Source organism: Xyrauchen texanus, chromosome 30 (assembly GCF_025860055.1).
Source record: "Xyrauchen texanus isolate HMW12.3.18 chromosome 30, RBS_HiC_50CHRs, whole genome shotgun sequence".
In the NCBI taxonomy this organism is placed as follows: domain Eukaryota; kingdom Metazoa; phylum Chordata; class Actinopteri; order Cypriniformes; family Catostomidae; genus Xyrauchen; species Xyrauchen texanus.
The window spans coordinates 2288665-2313972 of NC_068305.1; the positions used below are offsets into that span (position 1 = coordinate 2288665).

Here is a 25308-nt window from a genome sequence, read left to right on the forward strand (position 1 = left end):
GCCTCCACATGCTGTGAGTCTCCGCGGTGTCATGCACAGCGAGTCACGTGATAAGATGCGCGGATTGGCGGTCTCAGAAGCAGAGGCAACTGAGATTTGTCCTCCGCCGAGTAATATATAAAAATATGTTTTAGACAGACATGAGTGATTTTAGTCCAGAAGATTACAGGTCTAACAAAGCCTTTGTTGTGCATCAATTGGATTAACTGCAATTTTCTTTCAGGGAGAGAATGGAATAAATCTAAGAGCCTTTTGCAAACTCACATGGGAATATCTTTGGTCATACACACAATTTCGTTGCAATTAACAATCTAATCTCTTTTCTCTTAAACATTGGGAGATATATTGAGTGTCTGGATTCCGTCATCTGTTTGGGGGTCTCTGGAGCTCTAAGTTCTCGTTAGCAGCAGACAGCAACATTTGCATGATGGAGAGAAGTATAAGCATGCTGGCATGATCTTGCAAAAATGTGGCCATGTTTGCTGAGTTCATTAGTTTAGTTTGGAAATCTCTCTTTTTGTTGCCAGTGTGTTGCATGTGGAAGCTGTTTTATATAAATGTAAAATTGATAGTTGCAGCTGTAAGATCTGAACCATGTTTGAAGTCGTTGTAAAATAGCTGATATTTGCTCACATTAGCTGTCAGTCATTTGTTTATAGAATGAGCTTTGAGCGTTGCTTGTCTTGCAAAGTTAGGGGAGTAACAACATACTTTACCATAATGAAAACATTGTAATGTATTGGTCCTCATGACTTATTGCTTTAATATTCTTTGTGGGAGTCTATATATATATTGAGATTTGAAATCTTCGGGTTGTTTGCTTTTGACGTCAAAATGTAAGCAGTTACGTTCTTTACTATATAAAGTATATACTATAAATATTCAATCTTATGATTCTTTTTTCTGTACCAGCTCAATTTGTAGAGACTTGCAAGCCATTTGTATGTTGATTCCCCTCCTAAAGGGTAACCACTGTTCGTACTGTTGTTTGAGCGTCCCTTCCAACCCAACAGACAGTGGCAACATTGGCTTAACCAGTGGTGTTAGAGACACAGAAATAAGAAAGATTTTCATTTTCAAGATGTATTGAACACAGTAGTAAAAGCGACATCTAAACCAACATTACACTCCACATTGCGAATAATGTTCCTCCCATATAATCTAATTCAGAAAGAGATGGTCTGTTTTCACTTGTGTCGAGTGGCAGAACAACAGCAAATCGATGAGCCTATTCATCAGGTGGCTGTGCCACTGAGAAGTCATTGTGAATGAGATTACCATTGATTTGTGCTTTTGGACTGGGGTGAGGCTACAGATGCCATTCTGTTATAACCACAACCTGTGTGTGTGTGTGTGTGTGTGTGTGTGTGTGTGTGTGTGTGTGTGTGTGTGTGTGTGTGTGTGTGTGTGTGTGTGTGTGTGTGTGTGTGTGAGCGTGTATTTATCACTTTGTGGGGACCAAATGTCCCCATAAGGATAGTAAAACCCGAAATGTTTGACCTTGTGGGGACATTTTGTCGGTCCCCATGAGGAAAACAGCTTATAAATCATACTAAATTATGTTTTTTGAAAATGTAAAAATGCAGAAAGTTTTCTGTGAGGGTTAGGTTTAGGGGTAGGGTTAGGTTTAGGGGATAGAATATAAAGTTTGTACAGTATAAAAATCATTATGTCTATGGAAAGTCCCCATAAAACATGGAAATACTACATGAGTGTGTGTGTGTGTGTGTGTGTGTGTGTCGTAGGTATACATTTAAAACATCTGTAATTTATTGGCTCCATAAAAGCATGTAGTGTGCTCTGCATAAAAATCAGCCTGCACACGGTGACGCTTAGGCCAATCCAACCCTCTACTAAAAACACCTCTGATGTAGTATGTAGTCAGGAAGTTGTGCAGGAAACAGAAATGTACACAAAGTAAGCATTTGAGATTGGGCCCAAGGGAACTTACTTCCTATTCAATGAAGATATCCCGCTTGATTTGTATCATGCAGTTTTAAACGTGTACAGCCGTAGGTCGTGTGAGGTGTAGATGGGGCCGAGTGAAGTGTGCTTGGATTTGACCATGGAGTTGCTGATCAATAAAGCTTTATTACAGAGGAGTAATGCTTTAATCTAGCAACTTAATGCAGCTCTCCACTTGTATTGATTCACACTCAGAGAGACACCGTCAGGAAGAGGGAGGCCCCGTAATTGTTGATGGGACAAATGTTATCTGTGTTTGTGCGCGCGCGCGCGTGTACAGTGTGTGTGTGTGTGTGTGTGTGTGTGTGTGTGTGTGTGTGTGTGTGTGTGTGTGTGTGTGTGTGTGTGTGTGTGTGTGTGGTTCTGGTTTTGATGGGTCATGCCAAATCAGAGCAATTCATTGCTGTTCATCACTACGTTTTATTGCTTGCTTGACATTTAAACTGATGGACGGTGTCAGAGATATATCAGACTTCAGCTAGGCACTTCAATTCTCCCTGTCATTCTTTCATTAGTTTTTTTGCTTTTTTTAGTTTGACTGAATTAATGATGGGTCGTGGCTGTGAATTGGATGCATATAAATGTCCTCTCTCCTGGGTTTTACTCAGTTGTGAGTGAGATCTCCTTATCGCCACGGTGACATTCGAGCTGTCCCGCCCCCTTCTTATTAAGAGACAATTTCAAGAGGCGATTCACAATTATTTGATCATTACAGAGAGCTTTCTGAGAATCTAAGACATTACCCTTTTCTCAGTGAAGTGACTCCAGGTTTATTCTGGAACACTGGTGACACATGTGCATGTGTGCGCAGAACTCTGTCAGACTGCATTTGAGTGATTTTACCACAGTGAAGTGACTTTCAGGTACTCTGCTTCATGTCTTTTACCTGGTAAAATCTCTGTAACGGCCTCTAGTGGCTTTTTGATTAATTAGGATTCTGTACGTGTAGGATTCAGTATATGACTGTAATGAAAATAGGATATAAAAAAAAATCTCATTTCGTAAAATAAACATCAGGATTGGTTCTGGCTGGGCTGGCGATCGATTCGAGACTCCGTCTAATGCAATGAATGCTTTCAGATGTAAATGTTGAATCAGTGGCATCTGACATTTCTTTTATTTTTTATTTGTATGTCAAATAAAAAAAATAGGTCAGTAATCCAGGTGAAAAACATACAAGTCAGCATATGATTTCATAACAGTCTGCTGGTCTTAATGAACGCTGTTTGAAATATCTTTGTTGTCTCTGTTTTGTATTTCAAACATCAGTTTGGTCTTTAACTTCAAATTGATGATGTGTTTTTCCACACTTTAACATACTAGTTATAAAAACCATAATGTTTATGCTTTATTATGGGGTGGAGTTTTGGAAAAGTTATGCCATCCAAGCAAGATCATGAGGCTAAACTGAAAATCATTTGTTGTCTATGATTTATTGATTATATGGGCTCAGTTGTGTGAATAAGGGGGTGTTCACACTTGGCAGGTTTGGTTGGATTAAAACGAACTCTGGTGCGATTGCTCTGTTAGTGCGGTTCATTTGAACAAGTGTGAACGCTGTCACCTTAACCTTGGTGCGCACCAAACAAGCGGACCAAGACCGCATGAAAAGTGGGTCTCGGCCCGTTTCCAAAAGAACTCTGGTGCGGTTCGATTGATATATGAACACAACATGGACCAAAGACATCTAAACGGACCAAAAACAGGAAGTAATTTGCCTAATACTGACCTCAAGCATACCTGGTTCTTCTCATCATAGGAGCTGTTGCCCATTATAGTTCGGGACAGGCGTCGGAACCGCTGTCAAATGTCCTTGAAGCATATCTTCGTCTGTGTGTGCAACGGAGGAATTTCTGGTGCTGTTTTTACACATTTTATTAACTCTTCGTTTGTTCTCATCTGGTAAATGTACCACCATATATACAAATATAAATGTAACCTGCATATTTTGCCCAGCATTTGGATGAACGACAAGTTATGTCAAAAAATATATGTCATAAAACATGTCCAATCAGGTTGTGACTTTTTCCTGATGCCTTTGGTTTTGTATCGTACGGTTCGGTCTTAAAAATGCCAGTGTGAACGCTAAGCGAACCAGGACTAAATGTATCATTATCTTTTTTGGACCAAGAGAACCGAACTACAAATGTGAACACACCCTAACATACTCTTAAGACCTATTGTTGCATTTCTGCAACATTCAGAGGAATTGTCTAATTACAGAAGTTTATATATATATATAAATATAGACAGACAGATAGCTAGAACAGATGGATGGATGTCAGACAGACAGACAGACAGAAATGAATTGCTAAATTTGATTCCAAACAGTCATATATGACATTCAAGATTTTGGGAGATTTTAAACATTTTTATTTTTATTTTATAGTTCTTTTATAAATAGCTACAAATAAAAGTATAAAAATAAAGTTATATATATATATATATGAAATATTTTATTATAAAAATGTAAATAGAATGAAATTAGTAAGTAAATAAATACAAATACAAAAACAAATAAATATCTACAAATAAAATACAAAATAAAGTTAAATAAGTATATATGAAGTATTTTATTATAAAAAAAATATATATATAAAATGAGTAAGGAAATATATACAATTAAAATAATAAAGTAAAAAATAAATCGATATGATGTATTTTTGAATAAAATAAACTTTATATATTTTAATGAAATGAAAAGGCCCTAATAGTAAAGGCCCTTTTGTGCCACTTGCAGAACAGAAAGTGAAAGGAATCACAGACGAATAGAAAGAGCTGTTGAATTTTACAGGGTTCAAATATTAGGGATTTTAAAACTGTTGTCCAAACCTGGAAAACTATTAAAATCTCAATTATCTCAATATATTTTTTCTCTGCTCTAAAATATTTAAAGATTAATATTGCTGTTCTCTGGAGATTGTGTAGAGTACAACAAAGTCATAGTGATGTCTGATTTCAAGAACAGTGAACATCCCTTTAGAACAGCCTCTGATTGGTCTATTATAGCACAAGGTTATTAACAGTAATATAATAACAGAATAGAAATCACTTTTGATGACTTTCTGATGTCACGCTAAATTGTTGATTTCCTTCAGTTTCCTGTAGATTAATAGCAATCATGAGTCGAGAGAGAGAGACAGAGATTATCACCCAACAGGATGATGGGAAAGGCTTTGTGTTTAATAAGCTCTGAGCAAACAGCCAATCACTGCTCTGTGTTAACAAGATCCTCATCTTTATCCAAAACTTCTCATTTTAATTAGAGTACACGGAAAGGACCCTCCTGAGTTGTGTGTTTATCGCCATGAGCGCTGTTTAACTCTCTGCATGTACAGTGTGTACTTCCTTTCTGCCCGACGGACGGAGACAGTTCATTGTGTTTTTTTTTTCTTGCATCTTGTTTCTTTGCTAGCAGTGCAACGCCCCCCACCACTGGCTTTCATTTCACTTCTTTAAAAAGAGGATGTTTCTGACCTAGTCCTTTAACATGATCATGACGCCCATCAATCTGGGGTCAAAGGTTATGCAAGGCTAGGAGTAGTCTTAGAGTCAGGTTAATGGTAAGTAAAGTGTGATGTTTAGGCCAGGAGTTCTTGAGAGTTTTTCTGATGTATGACGGTGGTCAGAGGTCAGTGTTAGGGTAATGGACATCTGGGTCAGAGGTTAATGTTAGGGTCAAACCAACCAGCTGCTTAAATTGGAATAACACCTATTAAACCTCTCCATCCTGAGAGAGATAACCGGCAACCGACTGCTCCATGATGCCTCATCCGTGTTGCATGGGATTGCATGATGCAGTGTGTATACAGTAATGATACAGATGTGCGTGCGTGTGTGTTTTTCATGGGTGTCGTGGCACACGTGACTCTTCTACAGTAATTAGAAGTCATCTTGCTGGACTGATGCATAAGGGGAAGATGTTATATGAACTTACTCTTCTGTGATGTATTGGCTAATTTAGAAACTCTTAGAGTGTGTGTGTGTGTGTGTGTGTGTGTGTGTGTGTGTGTGTGTGTGTGTGTGTGTGTGTGTGTGTGTGTGTGTGTGTGTGTGAAGGAGCCTTTATATGGTCCACAGGTGTCTCATTTGCTTTCACAACACTCCTCGTCTCTCTCGCGTGCTCTCTTTTAGCAGTTTACACACTCTCTCTCTCTCTCTCTCTCTCTCTCTCTCTCTCTCTCTCTCTCTCTCTCACGATGATAGCACTCATTTTTTACTTTTTTTTATTATACATCAGAAAAAGTTATGCAAATGATGTTGTTTATGTAAGTTTAGAACATTTGCCCACTTTGCTCTGTTGTTTGTCAATGCAGTGGTTAAGATCTAGTGTCTTTTAAAGGCATATTCTAACCAAAGTCTGGATATTTGGCAGAAAAAGATCAAAGCTAAACATCAAATCCATATGAATCCTTCAACATGTAAAATAATATTGTGGGTTCAATCCAAGTTAAGCTCAGCCAACAATATTTGTGGCATAATATTGATTACACAAAAATGAAAACCCTTTATTATTAAAAAAATCTGTTTCAGTGAGGCACTTACAATGGAAGTGAAAGGGGCCATTCCATAAACACTAAAATGCAATATATATATATATATAACAAAAATTATAGATACAAGGCAAACATTACATGTTCATATGATTTTAGTGTGAAAAAATTGCTTGGTGGATTTACCTTCCATTGTAAATGTCTCTCTGGAACAAAGATTTTTGCTTTTTTTTTAAGAAATAGAGGGACGAGTCAAAATTGTGGACCATATTTCTCCATCAGTGGCTGCCGGTTGAGTTCAGGATAATTTATAAGGTCCTGTTGTGTGCATGGAATTGCTCTTGCTTGTGTTTCCGACCAGTCTTCTAGATCTTTAAACAAGTTACTTCTTACTATTCTGTGGTCGAACTTAAAACTCAAAGGGGATCAAGAAATCCGAGGCTGTGGAATAGTTTGCCACATGAAATAAGAGCCGCCGCCGCTACACTATTACAGCTCGTTTAAAAAATGACCTCACCTTCATGTTGTTCCAAATCCGTATGACTACTTTCTTCTGTTGAGTGCAAGGAGAAATTTTGAAGAATATGACGCGGCCCATACAATGAAAGTGAATGGTGACTGAGGCTAAGGCCACATCCACGTTAAAACATTTTTGGTGGAGGGAAACACAGTTTTAGTGTGGATGAGAGGCTTAATCCGTGTGTTGTGTTTGTTTTGTGCTAACACGTTTTGTGTGATCGGCCCAATAAGATTGTTTATAAATCTCTCATATTGCATATTATTATTACAAGATATTGCATTAGATCTATTTATTAACCTCGTTTTTTTATATATATATATATATATATATATATACTGTATATTTTGGATTCGTTGAACTGAGGTTATACCGGGTCAGTGGGGGGAACTCCCTGTTGAAAAAATAAAATAAAAATAATAATAATAATTACATAATAAATTAAAAACCACTTCCTTGATCTGAACACAATTGTTGTTGTTTTAAAGCCTAGAATCTGGACATTACAATGCTGATCTGCTGATTTTACCAATTCATAAATAATGCTTTTTAATTTGCTCACAAATCAGAACTGTTTTGTTATCTCAACAATTCTATTCAGAGATAGTCGTGTGTTATATATCGTTGGAAATGTCTGAATTAGTAAAATTAATTGAAATGTATTTCAGTCAGAGACCACACTGCGGTGAGTATTAGTGTACGAAACATACATATAACATAGACAATGGCATACTGTAACTTACAGCAGATGATCCCGATTCAAACGAGCCCAAACACAACATAAGATGATGAGTAACTCTTAAAATATTCCTCAAAGAGCGTAGATGGAAAGACGACGATACACAAAAGGGTGCTCAACACACATTGTGTGTGTGTATTTGTGTGTGTGAGTGTGCGTGTGTGTATTTACATTTACATTTCTGCATTTGGCAGACACTTTTATCCAAAGTGACTTACAGTGCACTTATTACAGGGACAATCCCCCCGGAGCAACCTGGAGTTAAGTGCCTTGCTAAAGGACACAATGGTGGTGGCCGATGGATTCAAACCAGCGAACTTGCAGATTAACCTTGCTGATTAACAGACCTGTGCTTTAGCCACTACGCCACCACCACTCACGTAAATGTATTTGTATTTGTATGTGCGTATGAGTGTGAGTGTATGTTTGAGTGTGCATGTGTGTGAGTGTGTTTGAGTGTGCGTGCACATGTGAGTGTGTTTGAGTGAATGTGTGTGTGAGTGTGTGAGTGAGTGTGTGTGAGTGAGTGTGTGTGTGCGTGTATGTGTGTGTGGGAGTGAGTGTGCTTTCGTGCGAGTGTGCATGTGAGTGAGTGTGCGTGCAAGTGTGCGTGCGTGCGAGCGAGTGAGTGTGCGAGCGTGTGAGTGTGCATGTGAGCGTGCGTGCGAGCGTGCGTGCGAGCGAGCGTGCATGTGAGCATGCGTGCTAGTGTGCGTGTGAGCGAGTGTGAGTGTATGTTTGAGTGTGCATGTGTGTGAGTGTGTTTGAGTGTGCGTGCACATGTGAGTGTGTTTGAGTGAATGAGTGTGTGAGTGAGTGCGTGTGAGTGAGTGTGTGTGTGCGTGTATGTGTGTGTGCGAGTGAGTGTGCTTTCGTGCGAGTGTGCATGTGAGTGAGTGTGCGTGCTAGTGAGCGTGTGAGTGTGCATTTGAGCGTGCGTGCTAGTGAGCGTGCATGTGAGCATGCGTGTGAGCGAGTGTGCGAGCGTGTGAGTGTGCATGTGAGCGTGCGTGCTGGTGTGCATGCGTGCGAGCGAGCGTGTGAGTGTGCATGTGAGCGTGCCTGCTAGTGTGCGTGCGAGCGTGTGAGTGTGCATGTGAGTGTGCATGCTAGTGTGCCTGCGAGCGAGCGAGTGAGTGTGCAAGCGTGTGAGTGTGCATGTGAGCGTGCGTGCTAGTGTGCGTGCGAGCGTGTGTGCATGTGAGCGTGCGTGCTAGTGTGCGTGCGTGCGAGCGAGTGAGCGTGCGCGTGCATGTGAGCTAGTGTGCGTGTGAGTGTGCATGTGAGCGTGCGTGCGAGTGAGTGAGCGAGTCAGTGTGAGTGTGCGCGTGAGTGTGCGCGTGAGTGTGCGCGTGTGTGTGCGTGTGTGTGTGTGTGTGTGTAGTCTAATCCATTCATTTGTAATGGCCACAACAGGTGTAATAAAGTGAAATAAAACAACAACAAAATGTTTTTTTAAATGATCAACTTTTTGGTGTGTTGTCAGATACCATATGTGAATAAAGTCAAGGAATTTTATTCCAGTTGGATTAAGTAAAAATAAAAATTGTAAGAAAGAAAAAGTCGCCTGGGTCAAAATGACCGGAAAACAACATAAGGGCACACTCATAGGGACATAGCGCAATGAATGCTTTTTCAGATGAAAACGTATAATAATATTGTGGTCCTGGCCTCGCATTCTGCCTAAAATATCCTTTTGTATTCCACAGAAAAAAGATCAATTTTGGAAAATTTTGGAATGACAGAATTTATATTTTTTCAGTGAACTATCCTTTTCGAGTATGTGATGACCCGAGTACATTTTGTTTTCATTCAGATATGCAAACTTTTTCTTCAGAGGATGATGAATATTAGTTAAAAAATGTCATTAAATTGTAACCTGTCTCTCTATGTGTTTTCTTTCGTAGAGCCCATGCGGACCCCCAAGAACCTGAAGATCGCTGAGACTCAAGCGCGCTTTATTGCCGTGGACTGGGAGTCGCTGGGCTACAACATCACCCGCTGCCACACCTTCAATGTGACCATCTGCTATCACTACCACAAAGCCAACCAGAGCAAAGCTGACTGCCTGGAGATGGACCCCAAAGCCCCCCGACACGTGGTGGGCAACTTGCCTCCCAACACCAACGTCAGCCTGAAGATGATCCTCACCAACCCGGAGGGACGAAAAGAGAGTGACGAGACCGTTATACAGACAGAGGAAGATGGTACGAGTGCACCCTCACATGCATTACAAATGTAACTTTCATCCAGACTGACAGTTCACTCATTACAGGTTCAAAGGACGCGGAGTAACAGATCATAACTCTGTTCAAAACATAGGGTTCTTTGATTTTGAAGACAAGATCTGAAAAAATGCGTCATGGCCATAATTTATTTAAACTAAATTACGAGAAAAATACTGCAAGATATTAACAGTGAAATAATCATTTATTTCCCCGTTTGTTTTTTTAAGAAAGAAAAATCTAGACAGAACTGGTGTTAATAATCCAGTCATAGTTGTGGATTTTCACACTTAACACCTGCATAATGAACTTTACTAACGGGTTAATTATCTCACTCAAACACATCCTATATATGTGACATTAATCACTATATTGACAACATGAATGTCATATTGCAACTTACAATGAAGCTAACGAACAGGCGATCTTAAACTAAGTGACGCTAGTCAGAATGTGTAACTTGAGTTGTGAATACACCGTTTCCTTAAAAACACTCTACACGTAACTCAATATCCTAAACTGTCTAAATGTGAGGAATTCACAACAAAGTTGCTCATACTTCAATATATTCATTATATGATAATATTTTTCTCATGTTCTCATGTTTAATGTTACACATCAAAGATGATTAAGTTTAATATGTTTATTACATGGCTCTCTGTAATACTGGATTCTGATTGGTCAGTGGTGCCATCTAGTGGTGTGATATTTCTCAGTAACAACCGCACATCCACGGATCAGACCACTCATCACGGTATTGTATCTTTCCTGCTTCTTGGATCAATGTGCAAGTCTAATTACTACAATTAAGATATAAAATAATTTGAACACAAATCAATGTTTCATGTGCGTTTATTTAATTATTTGGCAAGTAGTCTTGTAATAAGCTGTATAATGAGGAGTCGGACGTTCATTAATTACAGAATATACACCAACATAACTCTGATGCAAACTAGTAAATTGAAGCAAAATAGTAAATATAAGTGTGGCAGGGCAGAGGGCTGGACCGGGTCGTGATTCTGCACATCTGGCCCGTAATCAGGCTAATTAGCCATCAAGAGGGATAAGGGACGTCCAACGATGGCAACTGTATGTATGCCTTTTTTGTTGAGTTTTATATTAAAGTATTATTTACATTGTCAAGCCGGTTCTAATCTCCTCCTTTCCTTTAACCCCTTTACACTGGTGCCGAAACCCGGGAAGGAGGAGGGATGCACCTTAGTAGAGCCCTGCCACAAGTATTTATAATAAGGACTCTCAAAAATACTGCCTTAGATTATGGCCAAAATTAGGTCCCTTTTTAGGACAGCATGTACTCACCATTTAATTGTGCATAGAAAAGATAGGCTGAACAATTTTTAAACACTGATCAGCCACAGCATTAAAACCAGTGACAGGTGATGTGAATAACATTTATTATCTCATTACAATGGCACATGTCAAGGGGTGGGATATATTAGACAGCAAGTGAACAGTCAGTTCTTGAATCTCATGTGTTGGAAGCAGGAAAAATGGGCAAGCGTAAGGATCTGAACGACTTTGATATGGGCCAAATTGTGCTAGCTAGACGACTGAGTCAGAGCATCTCCAAAACTGCAGGTCTTGTGGGTTGTTCCCAGTATGCATTGGTTAGTACCTACCAAAAGTGGTCCAAGAAAGGACAATCGGTGAACCGGTGACCGGGTCATTGCCCAAAGCTCATTGATATGCATGGGGAGCGAAGGCTAGCCCGTCTCATCCAATCCCACAGAAGAGCTACTTAACACAAATTGCTGAAAAACTTAATGCTGGCCATGACAGAAAGGTGTCAGTACACTGGGGCTGCATGGCCGCAGACCGGTCAGAGTGCCCATGCTGGCCCCTGTCCACCGCCGAAAGCACCTACAATTGGCACATGAGTGTCAGAACTGGACCATGCAGCAATGGAAGAAAGTGGCCTGGTCTGATGAATCATGCTTTCTTTAAGATCATGTGGATGGTGTGTGCGTCGTTTACCTGGGGAAGAGAAGCCATCAGGATGCACTATGGGAAGAAGGCAGGCCGGCGGGGGCAGTGTGATGCTCTGGGTAATGTTCTGCTGGGAAACCTTGGGTCCTGACATTCATGTCGATGTTACTTTGACACGTACAACCTACCTAAAGATTGTTGCAGACCACCTGCACCCCATCATGGCAATGGTATTCCCTGATGGCAGTGGCCTCTTTCAGCAGGTTAATACACTCTGCCACATTGCAAAAATAGTTCATGAATGGTTTGAGGAACATGACAAAGTGTTCAAGGTGTTGACTTGGCCTCTAAATTCCCCAGAGCGCAATCCGATTGAGCATCTATGGGATTTGCTGGACCAACAAGTCTGATCCATGGAGGACCCACCTCGCAACTTATAGGATTTAAAGGATCTGCTGCTAACATCTTGGTGCCAGATACCACAGGACACCTTCAGAGGTCCCTCGACAGGTCAGAGCTTTGGTGGCACGAGGGGCACCTACACAATATTAGGCAGGTGGTTTTAATGTTGTAGCTGATCGTGTAGAAATAAGGAAAAAACACTTCCATTATCTTTTGTTGTTGATGTAGAAGACCGTCCATCCATTTAAACTCTACAATACTGTATATCACATTAGACAGATGCCATCATGGAGAGGTTGTGAAATGCCCTCATCCTGAAAAACCATGAACAAAACTACCACCCAGACTACATTAAATACATATGAGAAATATGGTTTGTGTGGTGTGTATTAGCTGCCAAGAGCATGAAACCTCACCACTTTATGTAAAATCTAAGCAAAACCAGTATAGTAACTAGAATAGTCCACCACACAATGATAAAGCTGGAGGTTTTCTGCATGCCATGTGTGATTGTGCTGTAATTGAACCACTGGTCCTTGTGTGCTGATGTGCTTCTTTCTGTATTATGCTAATACATAATATCCTCACATTCAGTAGCCTTTTTTTCTGTGCAGGTGTGTAATCAGTTGATTAGTCGATCAGTATGTGTGTGCATGCTGATTCTCTCTGAAACATTTTCCCTGTCTGATAACAGATGATCATCTAACCCAACACAACACTTAAACACAGAAGGCTGACTTAAATTATGTCCTCTTCTGCAATCTTGTCCTTCCCTTCCTGAAAGCTAAAAGTGAGCCATCAAGAGCTTTGATTCGAGTGTCAGTGTAAGAGTGCGCTCACTCGTGAACCCAAACATGTAGCTGTCTCCGCAGAAATTGCCAGTATCTCAAATTCTTGGCATCTCTTGCGATCCATCCATGGTAGGCAGACACACATCCAGTCTGTTTCAATGTTCGGAACCAAATAATGCAATGATAAATGTTAGAAGTCAACAGCCCTGGCTTTCAAACAACTATTAATTGGGTTTCTTAGATTTATTGTAGGGAATGTTCACCCCAAAATTACAATTCTTTCATAATTTATTCACCCTCATGCCATCCCAGATACAGAACCCATTCATTCACTTGCATTCAGGTCACATTTCTTCAGAAGCAGGGAAAACGAAAATCTCAAATGAGGAATGAAACAAACAGAAGTGCATACTGAGGCTAGTTATAAACTCAGTCTCTTTGCCCACAACTGAAATGGAGAACTGAACAGAACATGTGTCTCAATGTAGGTAGGAATAAACGTAGTAGTTCCAAAATATAACTTTGAAGTAGCTGCGTGCGTGTGTGCGTGTGTGCGCGCGTGCGTGCGTGCGTGTGTGTGTGTGATTAGCTACAGTTTGGGGACATCCAAAATTGATTCATAAATAAAGTAAATAATTTTTTTTTTTTTTTTTTTTTTTATCCTAAAACTGCAAAAAGGTTTTCTTTTAGGGTTCTGTTGTGGGTAACGATTAGGCCATGTCCACAATACATTTACGTCTCTCATTATCACTGGAACGGTGATTTCCTCCAACAGTGTTTCGAAAACACTCTTCATAACTCACTTATTTGTGTGATTTCATACTGCTGTTTTTTTCTTCAATATACACTCCTCATTTTTGTGTTTTAATCATACCACCTAAAATCTTTATTTTTTTATAAATATAATTATATTTTTTTTTATTTACTTCGTTATTTATTTATTTATTGACTTTGTCAAGTATCGGTTTCTTTTAATGTCATTTTTTTTTTCTTTTCTTTTTTTTCTATGCTTTGTGAAGCGTACTTGGGTCCTTGAAAATCACTATATTAATAATAATAATTATTATTATTGTTATATTTATTATATATTAGTATTATAACAGCATTCTAATGACAATAATGATGAACTTTAAAGCATGATTGGATTGGAACAGTTTTATATATTTATATATTTTCTTGTTACTTGTAAAGCAACCTTGAATTTACAGAAAGACAGAAAGACATATTATTATTATTATTATTATTATTATTATTATTATTATTATTATTACTATTAAAAAATATCTGTAATTATAACAATAAAAGAATATAACAGAAATATCATATTAAAAGTATTATTTTATTATTATAAAAGTATTATTTTACCATATAATTTATGATAAAAATGTATATTATATTTAACTAGAGAATGCGTAATTTTACAGTAAGCTGCTGTTAAAATTAAAGTGAAAAAAAACTTTAATCGGGCGTTCCCAGAAGTCCCCTGCGTGACCCATCACACATTTCAGTATATTTTATGGGAATAGTTATGTTTCTGTTTATTTTTAATATGAGTTATGTACATTGGGCTGTTCTGTGTTTATGTCATTTAGTTCATGTTTATTGCATTATTTTACTGTCATGTGTTACTGTAAAGGGATCAGTGGAAAGGAGGAGGCGAGAACCGGCTTGATAATATAAATAATAGTTTAATTGGTAAACTTAAAAGACAAACACACACATGATGGACATGTCTGTTAACGATCTCTCTCTCCCACACAATCCTCTGCAGTCGACCTTTATCCCTCACGGAGGCTTGATTAGCCTGATAAGGAACTAATGTAGGATCAACCCGGGTGTGTAGGATCACGACCTGGCCCCGCCCTCCGCCCTGCCACATTCCTCCCTCGTTCTCTCAGGCTGGGAAGCCCCCGGTATGACGTACACCCCCATACCTGGGGGAGGGCGTGCCCTAAGCCCCGTCTGCTGGCAGGTCATCCCCGTCTACCTGGAAGAGGGAGGGGACAAGGGGAGGGAAACAGAAATAATTAAACTGGGGGTTACTTCCTGTAACAGTGTAGTACCCCCCCAAAAAACACTGTAAAATTTAAAAGAGAGGGAAAAGGCCAACGCAGAGCAGCAGTGAGAGAGAGAGATGAAAAAAAAAAAAAACTCTTACTCGCCAGTTCTCCGATACGCCGCAGCTTGTTCCTAGGCCACTCCTCCACCCTCTATCGGACAACAGCCGCGCCTCTCCGGGCAGATCAGAGGCAGACCTCCAGCCCCTGGCGGACGGAATGCCCCGCCATGTTCTCGGGAAACAGAAGGGGTCTCCCCCGCCCCTGGCAGCGGTTCTCCCGCTCCAGGCGGTCGCCATCGAGCCCCTCCCTGCTCGCGGTCTCAAACCCCGCCGCGTTTCAGCCCCTGGCCTGCAGATTAGCCTAATACGGGACCGGGTGTGTACGATCACGACCCGGCCCCGCCCTCCGCCCTGCCACAGTTACTCTGATGGTGTTCTGTGTTTATGTCGTTTAGTTCGACATGGTGTTTTGTGTTCGTCTCTACATGTGTATTAATTATTACTCTTGGAAAAGTCACTCTTGATACACTTTGTCATCAATTGGCCTTTTGTAGTTACTATGGTGATACATATTACATTATAAAGTGAAAAGAAGACATGTATAGTTCCAGAAGGTTAGTAAATCAAGTTTATATCATTTAATAATCTAAACTATAGTGAACCATAAAACATACAGGCATCAAAATGACATCCTGTAGAGCCTGAAACATGGACACCAAATGTTTCACGGTCATTTTCTGGCAACCACAGCTGCCTGTATTTTACCGTAAATGTAACCTTTTTTAATGTGTTTATTTACTTTTATAGTGTAGTCTATAAAAAAATACTGGAATATTAATTAGCGCGATGTTAATTCACGTTTGACCAGTGTCGATATAGGTGCCGCTTACTTCAGATCAGATTAACAGTCAACTCTCAAATCTCAAATGCTGCAAGAAAATATTCCCAAATGATCAAGTTAAAGCACTGGCCCATTTTTTCAATGTTTATATAATTATGTGCATCTGTTGACAGTTGATCAAGCCTCTTCATGTTCCGTCTCCCACAGAGAAGTCTAGAAACTGAAAACATAAAAAATTTATAAAAATAACTTTTTCTTTTTTATTCAGAAGATGAGCAAAATAGGAATGAGAAATAGGATTAAGCCAGGAATATATTGCACAATTTTACAAACACACACCTGACAGTGAGGAGTGGGTTAGATGCTGATGTGATATCTTGACACATTTGGGACATGCTCATCACTTCCTGAACTTTCTGTCAGGCAGCTTCACGCAAACAGGTTTCCAGCGAAATAAAGGCCACCGTCAGCAGCTCCATGCCCTGAATGAAGTCAAAACAGTATGTTTTCATCACATGTGTGCAAATGACTTATGTAGCTTTCATTTTCCTGGTTTGATAAATTGACACTTTGAAAACAGTGTATCTTTTCCACCGCTTTCCCTTTTCTTTTGCCTGCAGAATGATTTAGGGAGCGTTATCTTGTGATGTGTGCAGACTCCAAACCAGGTTACAAAATGAACTTCATGCTGACATAAATTTTTTTTTAATGACATAAGAATTATTTAGCTGTTTCCCCCGTGTGTATTCATCATTGTGTTATGCAGCATCATATACTGATCAGTGTCTCTTTGAAATACTGCTACAAAAACATAATGTCTCTTTGTGAATTTATCAGTTTTTGTTTTTGTGGCTTAATGACAGGGTGATGTCGCCACTTACCACATTCATACCACATTTGACTGATGAAAAGAAGTGTTAGCTCTCCCATGTGTTTGTAGGGTACAATGGGGCTGAGGTCACTCCTTCAGGAAAAGAAGATGATTGAAAAGAAAAATGATTTTCTTTTTATTGAATATGGTGAAGTGGAGCAGCATCATTTGCGTTAAAACCATTGAATTAAAAATAAATGTTTTTCATTTCGGTTCATTCTGAGGAAAAACAGTTTGAACAAAATAAAAGAACGGTTAAAGGAAGCGCAGCATAGTTCTAGCGGGAAGACTAGCAGCTGTTCATCACACCATTAGCTGGGTAATTCCTAGCCAATCGCATGTAAGCCATTGCTTTATAAGTCTGCTCACAATCTATCACATTGTTCTTTCAGTGTGCTAACACTGCAACCTCCACCACCCCACCACCACCAGTTGAGCCCTGTCCCGCATGGGGGTAGGCTCCTCGCCCCTGCCTCCTATCTTGACGGTTCTGGGCACTACTCCCTCGGACCGCCGGACTGGGCCTACGCCAAAGAGAGACATTACTTTCTGTTTTTAAATGTATTAAATAAATGGCATCTTAAACTTCACTCAAGCCTGCGTGTCTTCCTGATAGAAATAATGTTCTTTTTAATGTGACGGTACTCTGTGTTAAGTATGGAAGCCTAGTAGTGCCATTTAAAAATGAATGAAGGAATAAATGATCAATCTATTAATTTGAAAATAAAAATGTGAATAAATAAACCAAAGAAAAGATTTACATTTATGCATTTGGCAGACGCTTTTATCCAAAGTGACTTACAGTGCCCTTATTACTGGGACAATCCCCCCGGAGCAACCTGGAGTTAAGTGCCTTGCTCAAGGACACAATGGTGGTGGCTGTGGGGCTCAAACCAGCTACCTTCTGATTACCAGTTTACCAGTTATGTGCTTTAGACCACTACACCACGAAAGAAATTGGCAAATGCTTTTTAAAACGCATTTTTCATTTAGAAATGACTTATTAATGTGCTATTTTATTGTTAAATATAAGCACATTTTAAAACATGAATGAACACATTTAAATGTGTCTATATATTTGTCCATTTCAAATTGGTTTATTCACATTTTTATTTTCCTGTTTTTCCTATTTCCTGTTCATTTCAATCACATTTGACATTCAATAAATAAATGAATCTCAATTGTGACATCAGTCAATGTGAGCCCACTTTGAACATGCTTCAAAACAAATCCATTCACCCCGCTTCAATTCTTTCACTTATTGCACAGTTATTGAAAGACTTTTGATTTAATCCTCTTGAGCAATGACAAGTATTTTATGTCCCAATAAAAGTGATCATTTCAGAGATTTTCAATAGCTTCATAAATTTGCAACATTTGAAACGTTATTAAATGTTAGATCAGATGACCTCAAAAGGCAGTGTTTAGTGACAAACAGGTGTTTAGGAAAGCGCTGTTGTACTTTTTGTTGCTATTTAGTGATTTGGAAGAAATGAAATCCTATTTGCTATCATTGAATTGTACTCTACACACTACCAGTCAAACACTCCTCTCATTCTTTATCTGGACTGTGACTTTTGTTTAGTTTTCTTGCATTTTACAATTACAGTACGCTCATCCAACCTTTGAAATAACAAATGGATGTGTGGGGATTATGTATTGACCATAACATTTGGAATGAAAACTACTAATCTTCTATTTGAGCACCTTAAAAGTGGCCACCCTTTGTCTAGATGACAGCTGTGGACATTCACTTCTCACCGAAGCCCATTTGTGTGAGTGTTAATGTCTCTCTCCATCTTCTCTCTGTCTGTACTGTAGTGCCTGGTTCAGTTCCCAGAGAGTTTGTGAGAGCGACTCCATCTGAGGATAAGATCTCACTGCAGTGGAAAGAGCCCCTGGAGCCCAACGGCATTATAACCCAGTATGAGGTAATGCTGAGTGTGTGTGTGTGTGTGTGTGTGTGTGTGTGTGTGTGTGTGTGTGTGTGTGTGTGTGTGTGTGTCTTTTATATGTCAGTGTGTCACCCAAATACTTATGCAACAACAACTTGCAAGTCTCCATTTATATGCTAATTAAATTCTTTACAATGTTTTAAGAACTAGATAAATGATGGCTGATGTAAAAATAATGTTAAAGGTGTAGTATGTAAGATTCAGAAACCCTTGTTATTAATGACACCTGTGGCTGTTAAGTGAACTGCAGCAGCTACCTGTTGCTCGTGCACACACTCCATAGGGACGCGAGCGAGCATTGACCAAAACAATGACGTAACGTACAAAGAGACTGAATGTGATCCACCGGCATCATGTTGACAGATGAGGTAACATAATTAAAATGACACAGTTATGATTGTTTTACTACAAACTTTGAGGCTAAACTAAAACTACTTATCAGCTGACATAACATACTGATACACACATACAGCTACATACTACCGAACTATAACAGACAGTTTACTGTTGCACTATTGAATGTTTTGTATGTCATATGTTTTACTACGATCAAGAAACCAGCATATTTGCTAAAATGTATCCTGTATACCTTATAGTATAAAGAGAAGATTGTTGAAATAATTTGAAAGGTATGAAGGTAGCTTGCAGTTCATCAGCGTTAGCAGGCAAGATCAAGTTAGCTAAAATGACACAGATCAATCCTTATAGCACTGTATCTCATATGCTTTACAGTTATGTAAGTTTACCTGTCCAATAAGAAGAACGTCAATTCAGGGTCAGTTATGATCCCCAAAACAGAATGAAGTTTCCTCCAAATGTCCTGTCGATGTTCACTCTAATTTTCGCTTGACCACAATCACATTCCAACTTATCCAGACAGGATTCAGCAGATAAATGTTGTTGTTATTTTGTTGGCTTCACTCTGAGTTTGTGTAGGAGTCGGCGTTGTGCTGAGAGCCAGATGTTTGCTGGATTCATCTCTAAGATAACGTTACCTACTGTTGCAGTTTGTTGTCGCAGTTGAATAGTGGAAGAGAAGCACTGAGGCAAGGCTCTCGGGAGCGTGCATAAACGTTACAAAGCGGCCCATTCTCTTGGTATCAAAATCAGTCTACAGGCTTTAATAGGCAACCTAGAAAGTCTGGGAAGGGCTCATTTTTTAAGTTGCGTTACAAGTCGTTCACACATTGGCAAAAAAAAGGTGAATATTACATGAAATTCTTTTTTTATATTTTACATATTTATAATAATTTATAATAATATTTTTTAATAATGTAATAAGAATTTTAATATATATATATATATATATATATATATATATATATATATATATATATATATATATATATATATAAAAATTATTCATTAACATTAACAATGACCAACACTTACAGCATTTATTAATGTTGGTTAACGTTCATTTCATATATATATATATATATATATATATATTTAATTTTTACATTAAAAGTTGTATACATTAACATTAGTTAATGCATTATGAACTAACATGAAAAAATAAAAAATAGTATTTTAATAAATTTGCATTAATTGTGTTTAATGTGATCATTGTTACTTTTTTACTCATTGTTAGTTCATGAGACATAATGCATTTAATAGTTTTAACAAATTTTATTGTATTGTGTTTTTCCTGTTATGGCTGATATTAAACAGTAAATCTATACAGTTTTGTCTGTTTTTATTTCTTAAACAGCACTCCCATTAAAGCCTCAATTGTACTGTAATGTTTCAAGTGAAATCAAAACAATAAAGAGAATATTCAATATTTTTTATAATATGGCAGAGAAAAGAGACTATAATATTTAAAATGTAACAAAATGTCCTGATATCGGTTTATATCATACTGATATTTAAAGAAAAATGCTATTGTCTGATACAGATTTGGTCAACTGTAAATCAATGTGTAGCGTGTTTACATTTAGCAATTCTGTTCTTATGTTATGTGAGCTCTGTTTATGTATTTAGACTCTGTTTTTGTTTGTTTGTTTGTTGTTCTTCAGATCAGCTACAGTAGCGTGCATTCATTCGATCCGTCAGTGCCGTTAATGCGTCCGCCCGTGCTCGCGTCTTTACCATGGAACACCTCTCGACACAACTTCACACAGCTGCACCCTGGAACCACCTACCAGTTCCTGATCCGGGCCAGCACCAGCAAGGGTTACGGACCCCCCACCACACTCAATGTCACCACCAACATATCAGGTATTTTAAAATTGTGGTTTGCAGATTTGGAATGTCATGGCCAAAAAAAGGTTGGGAACCCTGATATTAGTAATGGAGGAGACATCGCTGTAAATGACAACACCTGAACACTTCTGTGCATTGTGCTTAGCATTGAATGCACATAGCTTCCAGGATGACACATAAAACTTGAAATAGATTTACATTTATGAATTTGACAGATGATTTTACAGTGCATTCATGATAAACCTTTTATCAGGATGTGTGTTCCCTGGGAATTGGATCTATGACATGGTGTTGCTAGCACCAGTTGAGCGATAGGAATGTTCTAAACAGAAATCTTATATTAATACATGTATTTCAAAGTATATATGTGTGGTATGTGGCTTTGATCAAATTTCATGTGTTGCTTTCTGTTTAAGACCACTAAAATCGAAACCTATTTGAGTCAGATTTGCCTAAAACAAATCTGATTTGGGCTGCCAGTGTTTTTCCAAATTCACACTCGCTTTTGAAATGATCTTAAACTACGGTCAATTTACAGGAGCTAAAAATGTTTGAAGTGATTTTCTATTGACCAATGAGAACAAGCAAAAAATCCTCAATGATTGAGAGACACTCTGTCTCTCTCTCTCTCTCTCTCTCTATCTGTCTCTCTCTCTCTCTCTCTCTCTCTCTCTCTCTCTCTCTCTCTCTCTCTCTGTCTCTCTCTCTCTCTCTCTCTCTCTCTCTCTCTCTCTGTCTCTCTCTCTCTTTCTCTCTCTCTCTCTCTCTCTCTCTCTCTCTCTGTCTGTCTGTCTCTCTCTCTCTCTGTCTCTCTCTCTCTCTCTCTCTCTCTCTCTCTCTCTCCTCAGGCTATCTGCCAGTCTTGCTTACATCACTGCTCTGAGATGTAATACAGCCATAATCACGGGAAATATGATTTTCCACATTTCACAAATCCATCACTCTTGATTTGTTGAGGGCGAGAGAAGTGTAGGTGGAGCCTAAAAGACAGACAGAGACCATGAAAGCAGTTCAGCTTGTTTTTAAAAAAGAAACAATCTATGGATTTGTACATTGAAGTGATATCAAATGATACATAAATGAAAAGGGTGAAAACTTATTTCACACAATATTTTCTTAAATTAATTGTGTTTAAAATATTTGTGCCTATTATTAATATTAGCATTTTTCAATTTTATTACAAATATTCATAAAATTGAATTGCGTAATCTTAAAAATAATAACAAAAATTATTAATAAAGCTTTTGTTATTAAATATTTAATTGGTTTTGTTTTTTTGTTAACGATTTGCATAAATCTTAATTTATTTAGAATTATTCAAATTAGTGCAAAATATTGTAGCTTATTTTTAAGATTTACGGATTTAAATTTCATTACAAAATTCTATCAAATTGAATTGTGTATTTGTTCTATTCATTTCATGTTTTATTTATTAATTTATTTGATTGCTATTAACATTTTTATTGATTCTTGTGTTAATTATGAAATAAACAGGACATAAAAACACAGAATCAACTTAACTCCCATTATATCCCCCTCCCCAACTCCACCCTGCCCCTCAACGAATATCCTTGAGGTCAAAGCCTAAATTACACCATGCGCACATGAAAGCAAACAAACAAACAAACAAAAGAAAATATTTGAGAACATAAAAAATATAAAAACCAACAAAGAGAAAAGAAAGAATTCTACAAAGAATAGAATTTCCAGTTGCCACCACAATTCTGTTCTATTCAGAATTCACATTATATTCACATGGTCCTCACTGAGAACCTTCCAGAAAGACCAAATGCCTGTCCCATTTCTAAACATACGTGTCTATTTTGCTGTTTGTATCTTTTCAAATGCCCAATTCAGTGAACCATTCTTGAAATGAGGAAGCGCCAATTGACTTCCATCCTCTAAGAATGATCTGCTGCCGATCATTACACTCGTTTAAACACGGCTTTTTGTATATGGTCACCTACATTAATGACCGCCCCATCACCCAATATACAAGGTCAGGGGCAGAATGCTTCTGATTTGGACCGCTAATAAACGCTTGTTTATAAAGTAACTTAATCCACCCAATAAGTGTTCCATACCCGTACATTTCCAAAATCATAAAAGGATATTCCCATTTCACCCTATCAAACGCATCAAGTGAGATGGCAGCGATCGGGGTCTGATCATTCACTACTGACCACATGATATTTATAAAATGTCAAATATTATCAGAAGAACTACGATCACAAATAAACCCACTTGATCTTTATGTTTAAGAGATGTAATTACTCTGCTTAATCGATTTAATGTTTTATTAATTCAATTTGATGGAATGTTGTTAAAATATTCTTTAGTGTAGTTTTGTAAATATGATGAGTGTAGTTTATTTCCTGTGTTGATGTACAGTATCATATTGAGACAGGAAGTTTGGGTGGGACATATTCAAGGGCTTTCTTTTAATTGGGTTTAGTTTGCCTCACAGACATGAAAGTTAAATGACTATTTGCTCTTGTTATTCTCTTGACAACATTTGATGTGTTTACTGAAAGTTGATTTTGTTCGCTTTTAGCATATACAGGGCTTCCAAACTAAAATCCACAAAACTTTATTTTGAGTTCATAGGATATTAAAAGGGAGATTTCACCCTTAAACAGTGTAGTTACTGGAGCTTTTTATTTCATATAAAACATTTTTTTATAACTGATCTGCTTTAAACGTTGAGTGTCTATCTGTGGCTTGATAAGATGAGATTTCAGCGTAACCTCCTTGACACAGCCATGATTTTACTAATGGATAATTGTGACTGTTTCACTCTCTAGCACCTACTCTAGAAGAGTACGACGGCTCAGAGGCGTCCCTGAACGAGACGGCCACAACTATCACCGTCCTCCTGAAACCTGCCCAGGCTAAAGGAGCTCCTATCAGGTGTGTCTGTTTGTGCTTTTGCATTCGCGGTCTCTGTTGCTCTCATATCCTCCAGCTCTTCCTGCACAAGCCCGCTGCAGACTCTGTCACTCTTCCTCTCTGTGCTATAATCAGCCACTGCTGCTGGGGACAGTACCACTTCCTGTGTATCTCTCTCTCTCTCTCTCTCATTCAGCTGTTCGATATTCAGCACGCCACTTGCACAAAGATCCCTATTTGATCAGAGCCGTGCCAGGCTATTTCATTCTCCTCATTCTTTTCCTCATCTCTGTCTCTCTCCGTCTCTTCTCTCTGTTTTGCTGGATTTGAGGTTCTGTCATAATATTTGAAAACTACTATATCAGTAAATGAGCCATTGTTGTGTGACAAACTTATTTCTACAAATACACTCAAATTGAAGATGAAGAGAGAAGTGTAAGAAGGCCTTTTAAATTTTTTTGGTCAATGTGTTTTAGTTTTGAAGACCTCTATTCTATTCTCTTCTTCTCTGTATGAGGTCATCATTCTTGTGTATACCTGAAAGTTGACAAAATGACCCTTTAACAGATATAAGCATTAGAGATCGACCGAGAGTGGATTTTGCTGATACCGATACAAAGGTGGTGGAAATAACTGATTAATCTAGTTTTTAAAATGCATTTATCAAGTGTTCATTTTATTTCTATAAAGGCTTCAAGAGTCCAAAATGAATAAAATCACAGATCCTGTTTATTGTGCAACCAAAATCTCAATAATGACCAGGAAGAAACAGAAGATTTGGTGCATAATACAGGTCTTTGAACTTTAAACAAGCCAGAAATACACAGGGGACTCTTATTTTGTAGTGACGGAGACTTGGCTCAATGCTCTATATTATGTATTAACCAACTTGAGCTTTTTATAGCCTATATATTCACCAGATGAGGTTTAATGAGGAATTTATTATTATTCAAAAGAGATAATGTTGCTGACGTTACATTTATTTTGGACACCCTCGTCTTTAATTTAGAACACTTTATTATCTAATCAAAATAACAAAATATACATTGAAGTGAGGATAAATATATGGATGAAAATGGTCAGTGATTGTTTTTTATTTCACCTCTAAAGGCCGCTGTATTACTGTATAGCAGGGGTCGGGAACCTATGTGTCGCGAGCCACAAGTGGCTCTTTGTTAAATATCAAGTGGCTCGCTGAGTCGATAGTTTAAAACTTTCTAGAGATATTTTTCTCGCAGAAAGTGTGGGTGTGATTGCAAAGCTTGAAGTCAATGACACTGTTCTTTCTTCCGAATTTGTCATACAGCCTACTCCTGGTGAACAAGGTTTGAAATGAACACCCGCATATACAGATTTGTCATGCAGATTATTTTGCTGATGTACCAGCCACTGTGGACGGTGACCTG

General features: G+C 38.3%; 1 protein-coding gene across 12 annotated transcripts in view; it reads left to right on the forward strand.

The window, feature by feature from the left end:
* LOC127624282 (receptor-type tyrosine-protein phosphatase kappa-like) overlaps nucleotides 1–25308 on the forward strand; it is a 247790-nt gene that overhangs the window by 177405 nt on the left and 45077 nt on the right. For all 12 annotated transcript variants that reach the window (XM_052099037.1, XM_052099026.1, XM_052099028.1 and 9 more), the window contains 4 exons: nucleotides 9622–9921; nucleotides 18672–18781; nucleotides 20827–21028; nucleotides 23818–23923. In XM_052099037.1, coding sequence (XP_051954997.1) covers nucleotides 9622–9921; nucleotides 18672–18781; nucleotides 20827–21028; nucleotides 23818–23923 — 718 coding nt within the window. The remainder of the gene's footprint in view (nucleotides 1–9621; nucleotides 9922–18671; nucleotides 18782–20826; nucleotides 21029–23817; nucleotides 23924–25308) is intronic.